This window comes from Passer montanus, unplaced genomic scaffold, assembly GCF_014805655.1.
Source record: "Passer montanus isolate IOZ18808 unplaced genomic scaffold, ASM1480565v1 scaffold87, whole genome shotgun sequence".
NCBI lineage: Eukaryota > Metazoa > Chordata > Aves > Passeriformes > Passeridae > Passer > Passer montanus.
In genome coordinates this window covers 1,521,255-1,539,048 of record NW_024374034.1, presented here as the reverse complement: position 1 = coordinate 1,539,048, position 17,794 = coordinate 1,521,255, and the positions used below count along the sequence as shown (strand labels likewise).

General features: G+C 38.3%; 1 protein-coding gene across 7 annotated transcripts in view; it reads right to left on the bottom strand.

Annotated features, from left to right (window-relative positions):
* Positions 1-9,563: 9,563 nt before the first annotated feature.
* The window catches only part of FER (FER tyrosine kinase), a 159,179-nt gene continuing 150,948 nt past the window's right edge, over positions 9,564-17,794 (bottom strand). For 5 of the 7 annotated variants that reach the window (XM_039733403.1, XM_039733399.1, XM_039733401.1 and 2 more), the window contains one exon: positions 17,451-17,593. In XM_039733403.1, the coding sequence (XP_039589337.1) occupies positions 17,451-17,593 (143 nt within the window). Of the gene's footprint in view, positions 17,594-17,794 lie in introns of all 7 variants that reach the window. The other 2 variants (XM_039733404.1, XM_039733405.1) reach the window with 1 other exon arrangement.

Below are 17,794 nucleotides of genomic sequence, written 5' to 3'. Positions count from 1 at the left end.
GCTGGAGCAGTGACAGGGCTCACACCCATCAATTAAATGCCTTTGATGCATTGCCTACTGTGTAATCAATAGCAAGGAAATTCAATGTGCTCACAGTGCCAAGAGGCAAAGTAATAGTTATGGGAAGGGAAGGAAAGGTAACAGCAGTAACATCCCTGGCCTCCTCTCCCCCTGGCTTGCCTACAGGGTGACCACAGAAGAAAAATGCTTGATTGAATAATGTTTGCACAGAAACCAGCTGTGAATTCCTTGGGCAGCGCAGTTAGGATGCAGTTTGCAAGTGTGTCTTTTGTGATTGTAGCTCTAACAAGAGCTCTGCTGATGTGTTTTTCATCTAGCGAAAACTACATTGCCTTTATTTGCCCTCTGTTCAAAGACCAGCTGTGAGGATTGCACTGAATTATTGAATAATCTCTACCAATGCATAAGTAATACTTGCTGACTTATGTGAGAGTTGGTCCTATTTCTTACTGAAAAAACATTTCATTATTATTAGGTAAAGTAAAAAAATCCTAATAGTAAAGACTACAACTCAATACAGGTTTCACTTTCATTTTGCTGCTCTATTTCCTCTCATAATCATGTAAATTGGTGGCTACCTTCTTTTTAAAAAAAAAAAAAAGTAAAAACCAAACACTCAATAACAACAACAACAAAGAACTAATCCTACCAGGAACTTCTCACAAAAGATTAACTAATACTTGCAGCACAGAACTCCTGCTGATTGAGGAGGAAAAGATTTGTTGGTGGATACAGGCAGACTGCTGAGGAAAAGTCCTAAATATTAACACAAGCATCAAGATGCCATTTTGAAGAGGTGGCATGCAGGTCCTTATTGGAATACACATGTTTTTTCACATTGCTGGAACATTTTCCTCTAGCTTTTACTGCGAACATTTCCTATAGAGCCACTGAAATCCTGAGACACCGGTCGACATACCCGCTATCAAATGGAGTAGAGCACAGCTGACCTCCTGCATGCACGGGCAGGGTAATGAGGAAATTTGACTGGGCACTTAATTATGAGCTTCTTAATGAAATTGGTGCCAAATGGGTCTTCTGCCTTGGAAGGCAAGGCACCACAGGCAGGCTTTCCACCCCTCTGTCCTGCCCTCCCTACAACACAGACCAGTTGCACATGTGAAAACTGGGTTTGAGAAACAGCTCTTACCATGTGGCTCACAGTCCTAAGCATCACCCAGTTTGCTCATGCACTATAGGTTATTTACCCTATCAGCCTTTTTCCTTTATAGCTGTATTTGTGCCCAAGCTGCCTGGTTATAACCTGCTTCATCTACTTATGAAACTAAAATTGTATTTTAAAACTATCTGAACCTTAGAAAATTGATGGCCCTTTTTGATCCTCAGAATTTGCATAGGTGGGCAAATAAACAGCCATAGGTATGTAAAGAGTTCTTGTTCAAAAAAACCCAAAAACTCTAAATATCTCAAATATCTGAAAATTTAACATCTTTTTTGTCTTTTTGTGTGTGTGTGTGAGTAATAGCATGTACATAATCAGAGAAGAATCTGGTGACTACAGAGTCTTTTGTTCATGACATCAACTGCTGTCAGAGAGAGTGATAAAAGAGCAGCCTTTTAGATTTTATTGAGAAAGTAAGACTAGTGTTCCTTTTCAGGTCCTGCATAATGCCTCTTACTAGGTTACATTGGTTTCCCCCTAAATAAGAATTAAAGACTAGTGCCATCTATTCAGAGTTTTTGCTAAAGGGAGGAGCAAGAACCATACAGGAAAACATATTGTTCAGAATTACTAGTTTGTCCCTAGACTGCTTCTGTCCTTTCTTCTGAGGACTTGATCTCCTCTCTCCAGCTTGTGAAGTTCCAGATTTTCTGGAGAGCCACTCCCTCTGGCAGTCCTGCCACAGCCAAGACTCTGTGACATGACCTGATCCAAATGGCACACAATGTGTCATCCTTCTGTCATTTTTCCACTTGGCATGCTGCTGTGCACTGTTTATTCTTGAAAACAACAGCAAAAGAAGAAGACTTGTAAATGTGTTCTGACACACAAATTGGCCTCCCTTTGGAAAACAACCTTGCTATCAAAAGGGAGGTGCAGATAAGTCTGCTTGCTGCATGTGGGGTGTCAGTGCTACTGAAGTACTATAATGCCCTCCTCAGTCCTAGATTCTGGAGCATTTTTCCAGAAATGAGACAGAAACACAGAAAGAGCAGGCTCATTCTTAGTGAGGCTGTGGTAGTATTTTTGAGTCAGAGCAAGTTTCCCACATGAAGAAATATCTTGATTGTTTAGCAACAGATTGGTTCTTGTCTACAGCTGCCTTTAAAAATGTATTTTAAGACTAATTACTTAGTAGTCAGATAATTAACTTGTTTAGAAATTTAGAAAGAAAGTACTTCATGAAGTTTTTGTGAATTCATGATGTTAAAGAAATCAGTAGTTGATCTGAGGACAGAGGAAAAGCACAGTTGAGTACTCAAGAAGCAGAATGCAGAAGTGGAGGGGCTACCTGGCTGCTCTCAGTACAAGGCAAACAAGATCCAAGAGTTGCCTTGGATGTGCAGAACTGAGCTCTGGTGCCCTCTGAGAGGAGCAGCTGCCAAACCTCAGTTTGGACCTCAGATCCTTGTCTTCATACCTAGAACAGCAAGAGGAAGAGAAGGGATGCTCAGAGGTAAAAAGCAGGCCTTTTTATCCATGCCTGGCCTGGACATCTGCCAGCTGGAGAGCAGTGTTGCAGCAAAAGTCATTGCCGGTTTAGGAGCTGCCACTAAAACAGCTGCTGTGCTTGCTTGGGACAGCATCTGTTGGTGTGTCAGTAGCATGAAACTCTGTTTCCCAGCAGAGCCTTGCAAGCTTTTGGTAACAGCCAGGAGCATTAATTACATGCCTGGATTGTTGCTCAAACGTTGGGAGACCACACAGTGGTGTGTTATTCCATACAGGGCTTCCATCCTTGTCCTCATGGCTGGAAAGAGAACTTATGTGCCAAGGTGTCGGTATGGTTTTCTTTGGTTCATATAAAGGTGTGATGCTTCAAGTCTTGACTAAGTTTATTATATTCCATGTAGTGAAAAGAGGAAAGTCACCATATAAGCGGTGATGCAATGGGACCATTGGATGCTGCATTTAATTTTGCATCTCTCTAGCATCAGAAGCTGGAAGTGTCCAAAAAAGCAGTTGAATGTTAAAAGCTCTGCAGAGAGAATTATTGGTGTTTTGTTCAAGTCATTAGAAATTGCAGGGATGGAACAGGCCCACAGCAATGTCATGGGGCCTGGTGTTGTGTGCTGAATTCCTGCAGCACATAAGGAACATCAAGCCTAGAACTCTTTCTATGTGCTCCCATGGGTGTACTTTTTCTCCTGTCTTATATTGTTGCTGAATATAGTTTGCACAGCTTCCACCACTGTTGCCACGACTCTCTTAAAACACCAACACAATCAGAAAAAAAAAACAACCCACAGACATCTTGCAGCCAACTCTTAGCAATGATGACAATTCCCTTAGTGCTGTCTTACAAGTACATCTGGTAATAAGAAATTAAAATGTAATTGTCAGTGAAATCTCATGGGGCACGCCTAGGAATCTCAGGAAAGGCTTGGTGTGGAAAGGACAACATTTCCTAGGGGCTGGAGTAGGGCAGCTGAAGTCAGATTTATTCAGAGACTGTCTTGTCAGGAAAAAAAAGTATATCTGAGTATGAATGTGCCCCTGTAAAGATGGTCGGTGCTCTGTTTCTTACTTTCCACATTCTGTTGCTTTCCTTCCTGCTTGCTTTCTTGTGAGGAGCAGCAGGCCTGTCATGCCTGCCCATTTGAAGCATTGCAGTAGCCTATCTGACCTCAAAAGATGTGTCATGTTGCAGCTTTTGCTGGAGGCTATATAATGGATGGTTTATTCTCAATGGGAATATGAGAGTCACAAATCTTTTCCACACAGAGACCCAAGAAATCACATTATAGACTTAAAGGCCAGTGGAAAGTCAACAAAATGCCCTTGGGCCTGAGCAAACTTTTGTCCTGGATCACAGAGATCACTAAGTTTGAGAGAAATAGATGTGGCATTGGAAATTGTTTTCATGCTTCTGCAATTAAATATTTTTGTTCGATATAGAAATAAATACTTGCCATTTAGCTGAGATTATCAATTTGTTGGGCCAGCAAAAGGTAATGTCCAAGGCTGGAGCTCAGGCTTATTGATAGCTGTCTCCAGTGAAGGATTCACAGGGTCTGGGCAGACTGACATGCATGAGCTTTTGACCTGGGTGCCTGACCATGGCTCATGTCTGGGAGCCTCCTCCCAACACGGACTCTTTCTGGTGGTGTTTACCATGGCTACAACACAAAAAAGTTTGGTACACTAAGCAACAGCCAGGCATTAGTTTCTCTTTCAACAAGTGAAACAAACAAGACTTAGTCATATCAGTTTCTGAGAGGAAAGCCAATCTTAATGCAGAGTATATCCAATTCATTATTCATCTTTGGTAAAATGCAGAGTGCACCTTGCTGTGCAGGCCAGCTGCTCATTTATAAAAATGATTATGCATTCTCTAAAGCCATCTCTAGGGAGCAGTTAAATTGCATCCATTGCCACCAAAGTCTTTGATATCCTTGTGGCTGAAAAATATTATAATAACAAGGAATAAAAGAAAGATAGGCCATGTTCTGATTTTTGATGTTTGTCAGATTTTGCTTGCCTCAAAATGTTTCAGGAGAATGTGTTTCTGGCATAAAAGCTGCCCTTAACCTCACGGCAGGAGCACTCCAAGATATCTTGGAAATTGAAGGCTACTTTTATTATAAAAAATGGTAAGAATTTATCTGCTTTAAATTTTTCCCCATAATAATCAGGTGTGTGTTTCAGATAATAGCATATTGACTCCTTGATTTTGTTGCTTTAATCTGACTTCTCCATTACCTCTGTGATGAGTAAAAGAGAGAGAGAAAAAGGACTGTTGGTGATGACAACACTGCATGAAAAGATCTAGCAGTTTAGTATTCACTCTATATATCAAATAGCTGACCATAAAACTGCCTGAACTTTGACTTTTCTGTAATTTTCTGGCACACATTTTTTCCTGAAACTAATCCTTAATGAACTGTTCACCCTTCCCTCAATAAAAGCTTCCTTATACCAGTGTAGGTGAGCATCAGAATATAAACCAGATACTGCTTGCAAGTGGATCATGAAAAAAACTGCAAAAAAATTAAAAGGCTGCATGGGTTTTCCCATTTGCTAGTTTGAAATTCACTTAAACCTTGTATTTCAGTGATTTTGTAATTAGGCAAGTTATAGCTATAAACTTAATAATCCCTGAGTGACAGACTGTGGCATATGTTGTTTATGCTTTTCAAAGTAATCTATAGTCTCTGGCTTTCAGGAACTGCTTTAGGTGGTATTTTCAGCTCACAGGAGACAGGCTGTGGAAGAATGCAGGATGTGGGAGCTGCCAGGGTCCAAGACAGCTGTTGGCATACACACCAGTTTTGAAGGGGCAGATTGAACCCCTTGGGGGGAAGATCTGGTGCCACCTCCATGCTTAGCCAAGTGTCTCCCACACATTTCTGGATTAAGTACATCTGTGAGCCTCAAAATGGACATTTCCCCAGTTCAGTGGCCAGAGCCAGAACTGGGTCTGCAGGGAGGGAATTTAGTTTGCTCCAAGGCCTTTCTCTGCACCCCTAAAAGCTATGGTCACAAGTGCTGGACAAGGGCTTTACTCTCTACTCCTCCCTGTTGTACACACAGACTTCATGGGGTACTCCAGGGACTGATGTAAACACCTACAGGGTGCTTACATTGCTTATTTTATTTTGTCCCTCCACCCCTGCCCTAGGAACAGCCCTGACCACCTGCTTCTTTAAACCAGCACATCTGCAGCTCTTTCAAAAGAGACAATTTCAGACTTGTGGGGTCAGATTGTGAAATGTGACTGCTGCTGTGAGCTGCACCCTGAGGAGATGCATGCACATCCCCTCAGACCTAAAATTTTTCTGTGTGCTCTCTTGTGCTGGTTTGGCCTGGATAGAGATAATTCTCTTCACAGTAGCTGTGGTATTTATTTGTGGTGAAAACACTGTTGTTAACACAAGGATGTTTCAGTTATTGCTGAGAGGGCTTGCACTGAGGCAAGGGCTTTCCTGCCTCTCATTCCACCCCAGCAGTGATCAGGCTGGGAGTGCACAAGGACTTGGAAGGGTTTTTTCCATAGTTCTCCTGATTAAATATTCTTGCTGTATTTAAACAAACAAACAAACAAAAACCAAAACCAATCCACCAAAACAAACAAAAAAAGAACCCCAAAAAACAAACAAACAAAAAAGGCATTTTATCCTAAGGTTTACAGAGCTTGACAAAGCCCCTGGTCCACCGCAAGTATTGGGGAAAGTGGGAAAAACAGAAAGTCAAGGTATCTCTCTGTGAATCAGATGCATTGCACAAAAATGACCCCTGTTCAGGCTCAGATTTTACACCTGACCCTCTGGGTCCATAGCTGTGAGTGAAATAGTGCTGTCTATCTCCATCATATTTCAAGGTTCTCTATTATATTTAGCTAGATCTAGGTCACTGCATTATTTTCATTTCAGACACAGGGCAACAGAGTAGTGGAAAGGATTTTTGAATACACAGGGCTGTAGGTTTACTTGAGTGAAGGTCTTTATGACTCTTGGGGGTAAGGGCTTAGTATGTGTTTTTCTGACTTTATAGGGGCTGTGACTTCCATGTCTTAATGTTAACAGCATGGACTTTCACAACTACAGACTGCAGACTAAATTTTAGCAACTGGATTATCCTACTAACCCTTCTCTGTACTTTCTCTTTAGCGAATTGCACTTGCCACTGCAAGCTTTTAAGAAAGTATAAAAATATTTCAATATACTCCAGGTGTTTCTAATGCAATCTCATTTTTCTTTCAGCTGACAGAGAATTAATCCGTCATGAGTTGGAAATGTCTCTTGAAAATAAATGCTTCTTCCCATTACAGCGTGGTCAAATGCCAGCCTGTTCCTTTGAGAATTCTTTTGAAGATTCTAAGCTAGTTAGTCGCTTGATTTTTCTCTCCCCCAAGTTCTTTTGCAGCAGATTAGGTCATTGAAAGCTATGGGAGCTTAGTTATTAGAAAAATAGAGCAAAGTGTCTCATTATTCTGTATTCTCAAGACAGAGCTATTTCTTTAGTCCTGATGCATTTCTGCACACAGTTTAGCAGCCTTTAGTGCCTTTAATGTATCAGACCTGCAAGAAATGGAGGGTGATGGAGGAGGAGATGAATACTGATCAAATTACATCAAAGACCTCTGTGTGTTGTAGTGTCAGTGGTGTGTGCATGTGTCATTGACTTGGGTATTTTCTGATTTATCTGTATCATGTCCCTTGAGGTGTAAAGTTGTAATCTAGACCATATCAGTGAGGTTATGGTATTTTTGCATTTTTTAATGGCTGGAACAGGAGTTCAAGGAGGACTGAACAGTAGCTGCAGTGTGTGATGGAGACAATCCTTTAAACAGTTTTCATATCAGAAGCTTATCAGAAAATTCTGGACCTGGTGACAGTTCATACTCAGTGATCTGTATGACCCTCAAGCTCCACACTGAGTAAGTGCATCTTATTGCAGATTTCCTCAGACCTATTTTTAGGGGGTAGATTTACCAAAAATCTTAAATATGGCAATACTTGGCTTTTGATCTCTCTATGGTCCTTGGCTAAGTTAAGCTTCCAGAGTGTGGAGCTGGTGGAAACATAGGGATCTAGGAGAACATTTATGGAAGTCAGCAGACCTAGTGTGCCTCTAAACTGAATATGCTGAAAAAGAAAAAAAACCCACATCCCAAAACAACTCTCTCCCTCCCTGCTTTTCCACAAATTGCCCACATCGCCCGGCTGAAGGCAGGCACATTCTTCTGCTTGGAGTCTTCAGATGTGAACCTCTTCTGTGTCTCTGAGCAAGATTAATCTCTCCCTCATTCCACAAAAACTGCCAAACATCAAGAGAGGATTTGCATCCAAGTATCAAAACATCTTTGCATGCACAATATTTGGATCTAAAAGGGAGAAAAATAACTGATCCAGCTTTGACATGCAAATGCTGGCTGTCTAGAAAAAGAACCCCAAAACAGCATTGCTATCCAGGATCAAAACTTCTGTGCCCAAATGTCTTCTGTGAGGAGTTTTGCCAGCTGTACAGTACCAGCAATATTAGGGCTCACAAGTCAGCAAGACATAAAGAGCCCCAAGTGAAGAACTTCAGCTGAAATACAAAATAAGGTGCAATGGTCACCTGGGAGTATCTGCCTTGGAGCACTTTCTCACTGGAGGCCATGAGGTTTGTTAGGATAAGATGTGCCTACATGGCTAAATTTGGCATCTCAAGAATAGGGAAATGTTATGATCTGCCATTTAAAGTGGTCCTTGTGCACCAGGGTCCTTTGGGATCTGGTGAGAAGTCTTAATCAACTAAATCTTTTCAACAGCAAGTCTTTTAACTGTACTTCTAAACTGGAGAAACTGTAGGATTGTTCAATGGCCCTGATCTCCTTCAAGGCTCCTTTCTTTAGCCTCATTTCTACTTCACTGCAGTGACACTTCAAATGAGAAAATCTGATCATCCTGTGCTGCTCAGTTTGGTAGTCACAGGTTTTCAAACAACATATTTCTATTATTTGGAGGCCAGGCATTACTGAGCAGAACGGATTTAGCTGCAGTAGCTTTTTCTAAAATAATCCTAATAAATTAGTCTCAGCAGAATTGTACCAGACCTGTGTGCAATCCCATGTGCTGTCCCATGCAATCGCTGTGCTGTCTTCTGTTCCAACACACACTGGGGAAATTCAGTGGACAAGCTTTGGACTTACACTTAATCCATTCATGATTACTGGGAAATGGTGGGGAAAAACACCTCAAAGGCTTTGTAAAAGGGAACAACTCTATTCTATCAGAAAATAATCGACACAAACCCCAGGTACCTCAGTCCCACTTAAGAACCAGAGCTGTAAACTGCCTTATGTGCTATAAACTCCTTCACAGTCAGGCACTGAGTCTTTCAAATCACAGTGCTGTGCCAGTGTGCAGAGTGCTTAACAACACTGTGTAAGCTGCAGGTACCCAAAATCACATCTTTCTATATGGTTTTGGATCTTCACACAAGTTGCACCTGCAAGGAGCACTGGGCAGTGGAAGAAGGTCTTCATATAGGGGTATTCATACTTTCTGTTACCCACAGGATCTAAAAACATTTATTTTTTAAGGCATAATAATGTTCTCATAACAAAGTTCTCAGCTCATTTCAACATCTCCTTTCCTTTCTGTCCTCTAGGTTACCCCTTGCTTCAATTTCTTCTGATATGCAAAAGGTAAACAAAAGTAATGCAAAACTGTGAGAGAGGCTCATACAGAGATAATCTCCAGAAATTAAAAAAAATCAAATCAAATTTGGTCTCCCCCTGCTGTGTGAAATAGGGTATTTTGAATTGTGTCTATTCCCAAAGGCAATGTTACTAAAGTTGGTCTTCCACTTGATTACAGAAGCAAATGAAGAAACACAACTTGTAAATACCAAATAAAATGAGACCACTTGATACAAGTATTTTACATTTATTGGAAGAGTACAGTAAAATGGGGACTGCAGACTCATTAGTGGTAAGTGATCCAAAGGAGAAGAAAAAGGACTATTCAAAAAAGGTCTGCAGTTTACAAGAGTACTGAAAATCTCTTACATAACAGCCTAGGAAAAGAAACAGTTAGCTTGAATTGTAAAGTGTAACTTGAAGTATATAAAAAATTGGCAAATAAATAAAGTTAAAATGCAGATCTATTTAAAATTATAAAGGACTGAAAACTGGCAACTGTATAACATAGTTATAATTTTCAGACTTGATTAAAAGCCAGATAAACTCACAAAAGTTGTTTGGGTCTTTTTTAAATTTTATTTTATTTTACATGTACTTTAGGGAAGAAGGACCAATTTCCAGTGTTATGTATTATCGATCTGTTTCACAAATATATCACTTTTAAACAACAAAGAGCATAAAAGGTGCTTTACCTGGTATTGCTGGTGTGTATTTTGGCACAAAATTGAGAACTGGATACTTAAAGACATCTGCAAATGGCATCTGTGCCCACTCAAGGCTATTAGTGACAAAAGTCTGACTTGTGATGGCAGGCCAGTGACGTGAATTTCCCTCCTTCCCTAACACCCCTGTTCCATCTCCAGCTGCCAACAGTTACACAAAGGAAAAGCAACACATGCAATTTTAAAATCAGCAGTCCTGCAACCCCAGCCCAAATTTTATCACTGGAAGTCCTTTAACAGAATGTACAAGGCAGGTGCTTAATGCTGGCTTTCACTCCTCAGTATTTCTCTGTAGGAGTCTGCCTGCCTTTTGTGTCCTGTGTATGAACCTGTATCATGGATTTTTTTTCTTATTACATGTTTTCAGCATTTTAGTAAAAATTAAGTGGGAAGCTTGGTGGAAAAACAAATTAACTTGTGATTTACAAGTAATGGTACAATTAACACTGGAAACAGACGTAAAAAGACGTTTCAATTGATTGAGACATTTCAAAGATCAGTTCCCTGAACACAACAATAATGCTTATCTTCTGGAATTGCAGGTCTCAGCACTTCATAGTGGTGGGGGTGTATAATTATTTCTGTAAGTAAATGTTGTATGACATAGTGAATTCAAACTCCTGAAAGCAAAATTATGAAAATTAACACCGTCTGAAAAGGTCTTTTAAGAAGAAGGAAGTTCACAATAAGGCTTAGGTGGAATTAAGTAATTGCTGTTGATTTTGAAGATACTGTTCCAATCTGGCCTGACAGCAAAATGTCAAGGAACATATTTAGCTTTTTAATTCTCCCTGTGTGGAGCAGGATGTTCTGTACTGTAAACCAGACAGTAACCAATGTTGTTCCTCTGATGTAATTTGTGATGTGGACAATTTGTGACAGAGCTAGGGTCTGCAATTTCATTAAAAATGTGATTTGAACAATATGCTTCACACCTTGATTCATGGTTACTTCCATTTTTATACAAACACATTGCCCTAGGTTTTAAAGTATAACATTACCACAGTACTTCTGAATTAAACAAAAGCAGGAATGTATTTGGACTTTGCTGTCACCAGAATAACTTCATTTGATAAGTGAAAGGGTGCCATCTGTGGTACATGGAGCCTTCAGAATTAGGAAATATTTGAGAGATGCAACAGTACAGATTATTACAGCAGAGCTCAGAAGGAAGTGTAAGATTACTGCAATCCCCTTTACAGAGCAGAAAGATTCTTTGAGAATTGAGGCAACAGCTTACAGTCAATTGTTTACATATCAGTTACCCAAGAATTTTGCATTATTACTTCTATGTAACAACAATGGAATTCTTCATATGTTGAGAAAGACTGAGCTGATTGAAAAGAATACAGTGCATCTTTTTTTTTAGTAATGGGAAGTTCTGGCTCATACTTTCAACATCTGTAATGCAAAGGGAATCACTGATCTGATTTTTGTTTTAAAAAGTCTAATTTATTGATGAAGAGTTTCAATGGCTGGCTCACTTCCTGTATTCACAAAACTTATCAATAAACATTTGTGTTTCTAAAACTAGATGACAGAGCCAAATAGTAGCAATTCAAGATTTTTTTCCAAGTGTTCTCTGCTCAGTGTGAATCCTAGGTTACCATACTGGTTCAGAGGCTGTATCTATCTATAAACAATAAATCAATTAAGTTGCATTTACAAGGCATTCCACACTCTGAGACAGAGGAATAAAGAATCTAGTTCATGGCTCTTTTATGTTTTCAATTTTTGACCTCAGTCAACTAGATTTAAGGGTTTTATTTATCCATTTTTTCTAAGTATGCCTAACAGTTTTTTTGTTTGGACAAGGCATATGGATCTGAGATCTCTAAATGAACTACACTTCCATAGCTACAATCTCAAACACCTGCAAAACAACAATGTAGCTAGTGAACTAATTAGCTGTGTAGCTCACACCGCTGCCCCCAAATAAACCATCTAAAAATTCTAATTTAAGTCCTGCCTAGATGATGCCTGAGAAAATGGTGCTCTGAAATAGCCAATAATATACAACTGCCTGAAAATGAAACAAGTCTGAGTTAACACCCAAGCTCTATAGCTGGACATATATTCCAGCTGAAATTTTACATCAAAGAGAAGTGGACGTAGTAGTAACTTAGGGTTGTTGGTGGAGGTAGCATTCCTTGGGAGAGAACAGTAAATACATCTCTGAACCTTTCTGTTTTATAGAGTAGTGCTAAGGCTGAAAAACAGAAATTTCTTTTCCTCATGTGACAGAGAAGCAAAATCAAGGTGGATTCTAAGGTCAAAATTTTGAAAGTTTAAAGTCAGGGGCTTCCAGCCCTGTTCTATGTGGTACTTACTATAATGAACAATGACTCTGATAACTGGATGTGAAAATATGTAAAAATGCTGGAGCTACCAGGCAGATCTTGCTGGAATTTTCTATGAGAGAATCTTCCCTTCTTTGAAATTTCAGGTCTCAGCAAAGTAAAGTTGGGTACTAAACCACACTAATAGGCAATTCTGCAATGTGTATAGGAGTTGGAAATCACAATTCAGTACCACTTTGAGGAAAGAAATGGTAGTAATACTTGACTGTTCATAATGTGACATGTGGATTCTTCCACTGAAATTTGGAGCTTTCTACCTTTAAACTTTATTTGTTTCTAATGGGAAGCTACCCAGGGAATAGTTACTCTTAGAAAACCTTGATAGGCTCCTGAGGTTGATTCACTTTCTTAGTAAGTTGTTGCTCGTTGTTAAGCACTGCTTTTTTTGATGTGTTTTGTTTTTCAGTAAATCTGCAGAAGGGAACTGAAAAAAACCATTTTTAATAGAGCTGGTATTTCAAATTGACCAGATGTCTTAAAAACTAATGGTTGTCTGGAACTTCAGGAATACTGGACTTGCCCTGTACTTGCCATGCACCTTTTAATTACTAACTGAGGTCCTGTACTACTGTGAAGTGAAGGACGGCATGAAAACCATCCTAAGAAGAAAAAAAATGCATAACTTCATTGGTAGCAGGGCTGTTCTTCCCTGAGTTGTCCAGAAAGAAAGCTTCCAACAATATCTGAAGTAATTTTTGCTTTAGAAGAAGAAAAAATTAACTGTCAAACTCTTCCTTTAATAGCAAACTATTTTATGCTTAGCCGTAAAAATGTTACAAATCCAAGTGTACTGGCACAAACTAATGTTTCTAGTGCCTAAAAATAGGACAGCTGTTACAGAAAGAGGACTCTCAGCTTCTTTCTCTTTATTTAATCTTTATAATGAATTATTATTTGTGACAATCAATTATTCTCAGAACTGCTGAATACCATGTTTGATGACACTATTTACACACTAGCTTAGGTCTTCAAATATTGCACTCCCTCAAGTCTGTGAGTAGCACTGACATTTAGAGGATATGACAGCAAGAACACTGGAAACAGGGCTAGTATTTAATCACTGTTGTTAATATTTGTGCAGCAGCACATCTGAGAAAACTGGAGGGGAGACATTTGTAAATACTTCTGAGACTTGGTTACACTGTTACCTCAGAAAAATGTGGAGGATTTTTCTTCTTTTTTGTTTTCTTTATTACCTTTACATCAGGTGCAAAAAGGGTAACAAAATAGTTATAAAGAGATAACAAATAGGTAACTTCATATTCAATTTTAATGATGTGCTTGTAGGATTTAAGTAAGCATAACAGGTGGTCAAAAACATTAATGAAAAAATACTTGAGTATGAATACCCTAGTATTTCCTTAACCAGTTTTCTCTTTCCTGTCAGTGAGAATGGGCTTTACCAGCTGCAGTTCTCACTGATGGCCTTCTGGTGATGCACTGACCAATAACAATGTCCAAAAAAGTTTTTTTTTGGCAACTCTGAGGCAAAAGAGGCAACTCTGCAAAAGGAAATATTTTTGTTAAGAAGAAATGCAATATAACTGTAGTTGATAAACTAAAAGCTAGTTCATTGGTTTTCACAGAAACTAATGAAAATGCACATTTCAAAGATAATGCCTCCATGGGATGCTAACTCTACATCACCACTCTTTGCTGAAGAAAGGTTGTCTGGAACTTCAGGAATACTGGACTTGCCCTGTACTTGCCATGTACTTGCCCATGTACTTGCCATGTCTTGTTTCCAGACAAGATGGTTTTCACTATTTCACTTTTCATAAAATAAGGAAGCTTAGAAAACCACTGAGGACTGGACTTGGAAGCTAACAAGCGCTCATTTTCTACTAAAAACAAACTAAGGATGCACTTTTTGCCATCAAAGAAATTTTCTTAAAATAATGAATGCAATTCCTAGGAAAAACATGAAAATAAGAGATAACCTGTTGAATTCCCTCTCACATTACAAACTGAAGATAACAGTATTTAGAGTTTCCTACGTTTAACAATGTAAAATAATTCAGGATTCTCTCAGGGTCCCACTGGTTGTGACAATGCCAGTGTAACAATCTAATCTGAATTCCATGCTTGCAAAAGAGACTGAAGCTTAACTTCTTTTTAAGTTCTCTATGATAAACACAGTTCACAAGCCAAACGACCTGGCTAACCTGGTACGATTAACCTGACAAGATAAGTCATCAAAAGGCCACAGAGAAAAGATATTGCAGCTTTGCTTCTTTAGTGCCAGGTCTTTCTTTTAAATTGCATGGCATGGCAGGCTTGGTTGTGAATGCTCCTGTGAGAAGCCTGCAGTATCTATAGGTATGGATTCCACTTCCTAAATTGAACAGTTTTAACAATTACAAGTCAGACATGATGAACAAATTCTGCCACAAACTGTTGAATTAATGATATAAAAAGTTTAAATAATTGAAAAGACATGTACCTGTGTTGAAAATTATTCTATACTTATAAAGCCATTCTGGTATTCTCCCAAACTGTTACTAGTTTTCAACTGAACTGGTGCCTACTTCAATAATAGTAATAAATTTTCCTAATGCTGTAGTAATCCCCTGTTTTAAAAAGATTTCGAATTTAAACAGAAATGAGATATACATGTATGGAAGTTTACTATTCCAGAATAAAATGTTAGTACTGTTTTTATCCTTCTGTGAGAGTCAGGATGGTGACTGGTTAATTTATGACAAATACAACAGTATTTTATTTTATCTGAATAAAGCAGTATTTCTTGCTGTCAAGAGGGCACATGGCAAAGAAACAGCCCATCCCTCTAACAAAAGAATATTAACTCTCCAGAAAAGCTACGAATGCTGACACTGTTATCCTTCCTTGCAGTCTTCAGGAATGCATATGTAACAAAATGCAGTTGGATGGATTTTCCCAAATGACTGTGAAACATTTCTTAGATCTTAGTACACTTGCACTTGCATTAGCATACTAGCAAATTAAGGCACAGACTCTGTGTACTACTTAGAAGCATACAAGCTAACAAGAATGTTTCCTATTGCTCTTGAAAAATATCTCTGGGCTACTTGAAGTACAGAACTAAGTAAATAGATCCAGTACACTTACAATTAAGTTTTAATTTATGCCACCAAGTTTTCCAAGCACTACACTTTAATGGGTATGTGTATATAATTGCTTCCTTATCTCCAAGAAAAAAATTACTTAACAAAATGCAAGAAGCACTTACCATTCCTTACAGCTGGATACTGACAGTACCACCTCAAATGCACGTGATGTGATCCCACACAACCATTCACTGTTGTAGTTGGACACTAACTCCTATGTAACAGACAAATTCTTCTAGACTACACATATTTTGATCACACATAGCCCTAAACCACCACTCAGCACTACTGTAAATATACTTTAGAGAGCAAAAGATGATGTGGACAATAGAAAAGCCACCCTAAAAGAAATAAAAATGTAATGTAGCCACTGAATTCACTACATCTCAATCCCACTGTAACACTAAAATATAAGGCTAATTAACAATCCAGATGCTGTGTTACTTACAATCCCTGTTTCTTACTTGCATTAGCAGCAACTAGTATCCCTTGATCTGGATATTTTAGTAAATTCCTAGAAGTATTTAAAGCACCTTAATGCTGGAACTCAGACAGGGATACAGTAACTTGTTCCTATTTCTATTCAGAGCCCTAGAAAATTCCAGCTGCAAAGAGGACCCAGAGTCAAAGTAACAAATGGTGCACTTCCTCCCTCCCCTATCTAGTAAGGTTTTTATTCTTTCTGGCTTTTTTAATTTTTAATATATATTTATATGTATATATATACAAACACAAGGTTTATATTCTTGGTGCAGTTAAACCTTGTTTATCCCCAGTCTTTTGATATTTGATTGCAATAATGTAAGAAAAAGAGAAGGTTAGTATTTCTACTCTGCTGCTCCCTGTCAGAGGCTTTAAACATACTTCTTTCCTTTTGTTTGTTTGAACAACTTCCTAATGCCATACAGAAGTAGTATTTTCCTTTGGACACTATGCATAAAATGTTATTTTGTTCAGAATAAACTTTTGCATGCTCCAGTTGCATTCTGAGAATTTCTACCAATTTAAGGGAAAAAATCAGGGTTGAAAGCATATCTAGCAATATATTCTTTAGTGCCTCTAAGATCAATGATATTTGTCATCTGCTGCTATCATTAGTAAACCTCTTTTTCTTGGCCTAGTACTTTCACATATTTTTTGGAAGGCAGATAGTTGGCAGTATTTCTTAGCATGTGCTAAGAAATATACTTTATATTAGTATTTTTTTTTCTAAAATAAACATAGGTCACCATAAAAGAAACATGCTACTGAATTCTGATGGCATTGAAGAAGAAAAAAGGCATTCTTTAATGCCTTTTCACATAAAATGTGAAATGCCTAATCACATAAAAAGTCAGAAGTATTTCTACTGTATGGTAATAAATGTACAAGTAATTCAACGTCAAAAAAAATTCTGGATTTTTCAATTCAGTAAGCATGTTTGCATCTAGAATCTAACTGAGCTTCATGCTTACAACCAAATATCACCTAAATATATCAGATGTAGAAAGAATTTTAAAAAAATGTTGTAGTTTAAATACTTGTCAAAACTGTCTTCAGTATTAAGGCCAACATGTATGATAATCCCCACACTAATATGCTGACATACAGGACAGCGATAGCAGAGTGAGAGCACAGCTTAAAGTAGAATACCTCTGAAAAATGTCACTAGCAGTTATTTGCTGTAAAACAGATAGAAGCCACAGTCCCTTAAATTTATAGTATGTGCTTTCCTATGTACATGTAACCTAAATTACAGTACTACTGTGACTGTATATATAGCATTTTGTGGTACATATCTTTAATGCAGGTGTAAACACCATTCAAGATGGTACACCAGTTAATTTCAAAGTAATCCTAGAAGAGTATTGCAAATAATGCTATATAAATGCATAGTGTTTGAGGGAAACAATTACTTCACTGGAAAATAAAGTCCCAGACACTGAGTTTGGCACTTCTTTATCACTATGTCACTTTCTTTTTGATTGAAGACAGCTCTTTCTGAATCTCACTGAATTTTGGCCGGTTTTCTGGCTTGTAGTCCCAGCATCTCTGCATTATTTTATATATTTCTTCTGGACATTTTTGTGGTGCAGACATTCGGTACCCTGGTAGACACAAAAGGTGGAGAAAACTTTTAGTACTGAAAACTGATGCATATTGACAAATCTAAAAAGAAAAGAGCAAAGTTCAAGACCATTTCATTTATAAAGACCTTCAAGGCAATATGAGGAACATTTTAAATACATATCCTCTACATGAAAGATAACTATGAAACTAATTAAAGCTTGGGTACCAGTGACATTTAA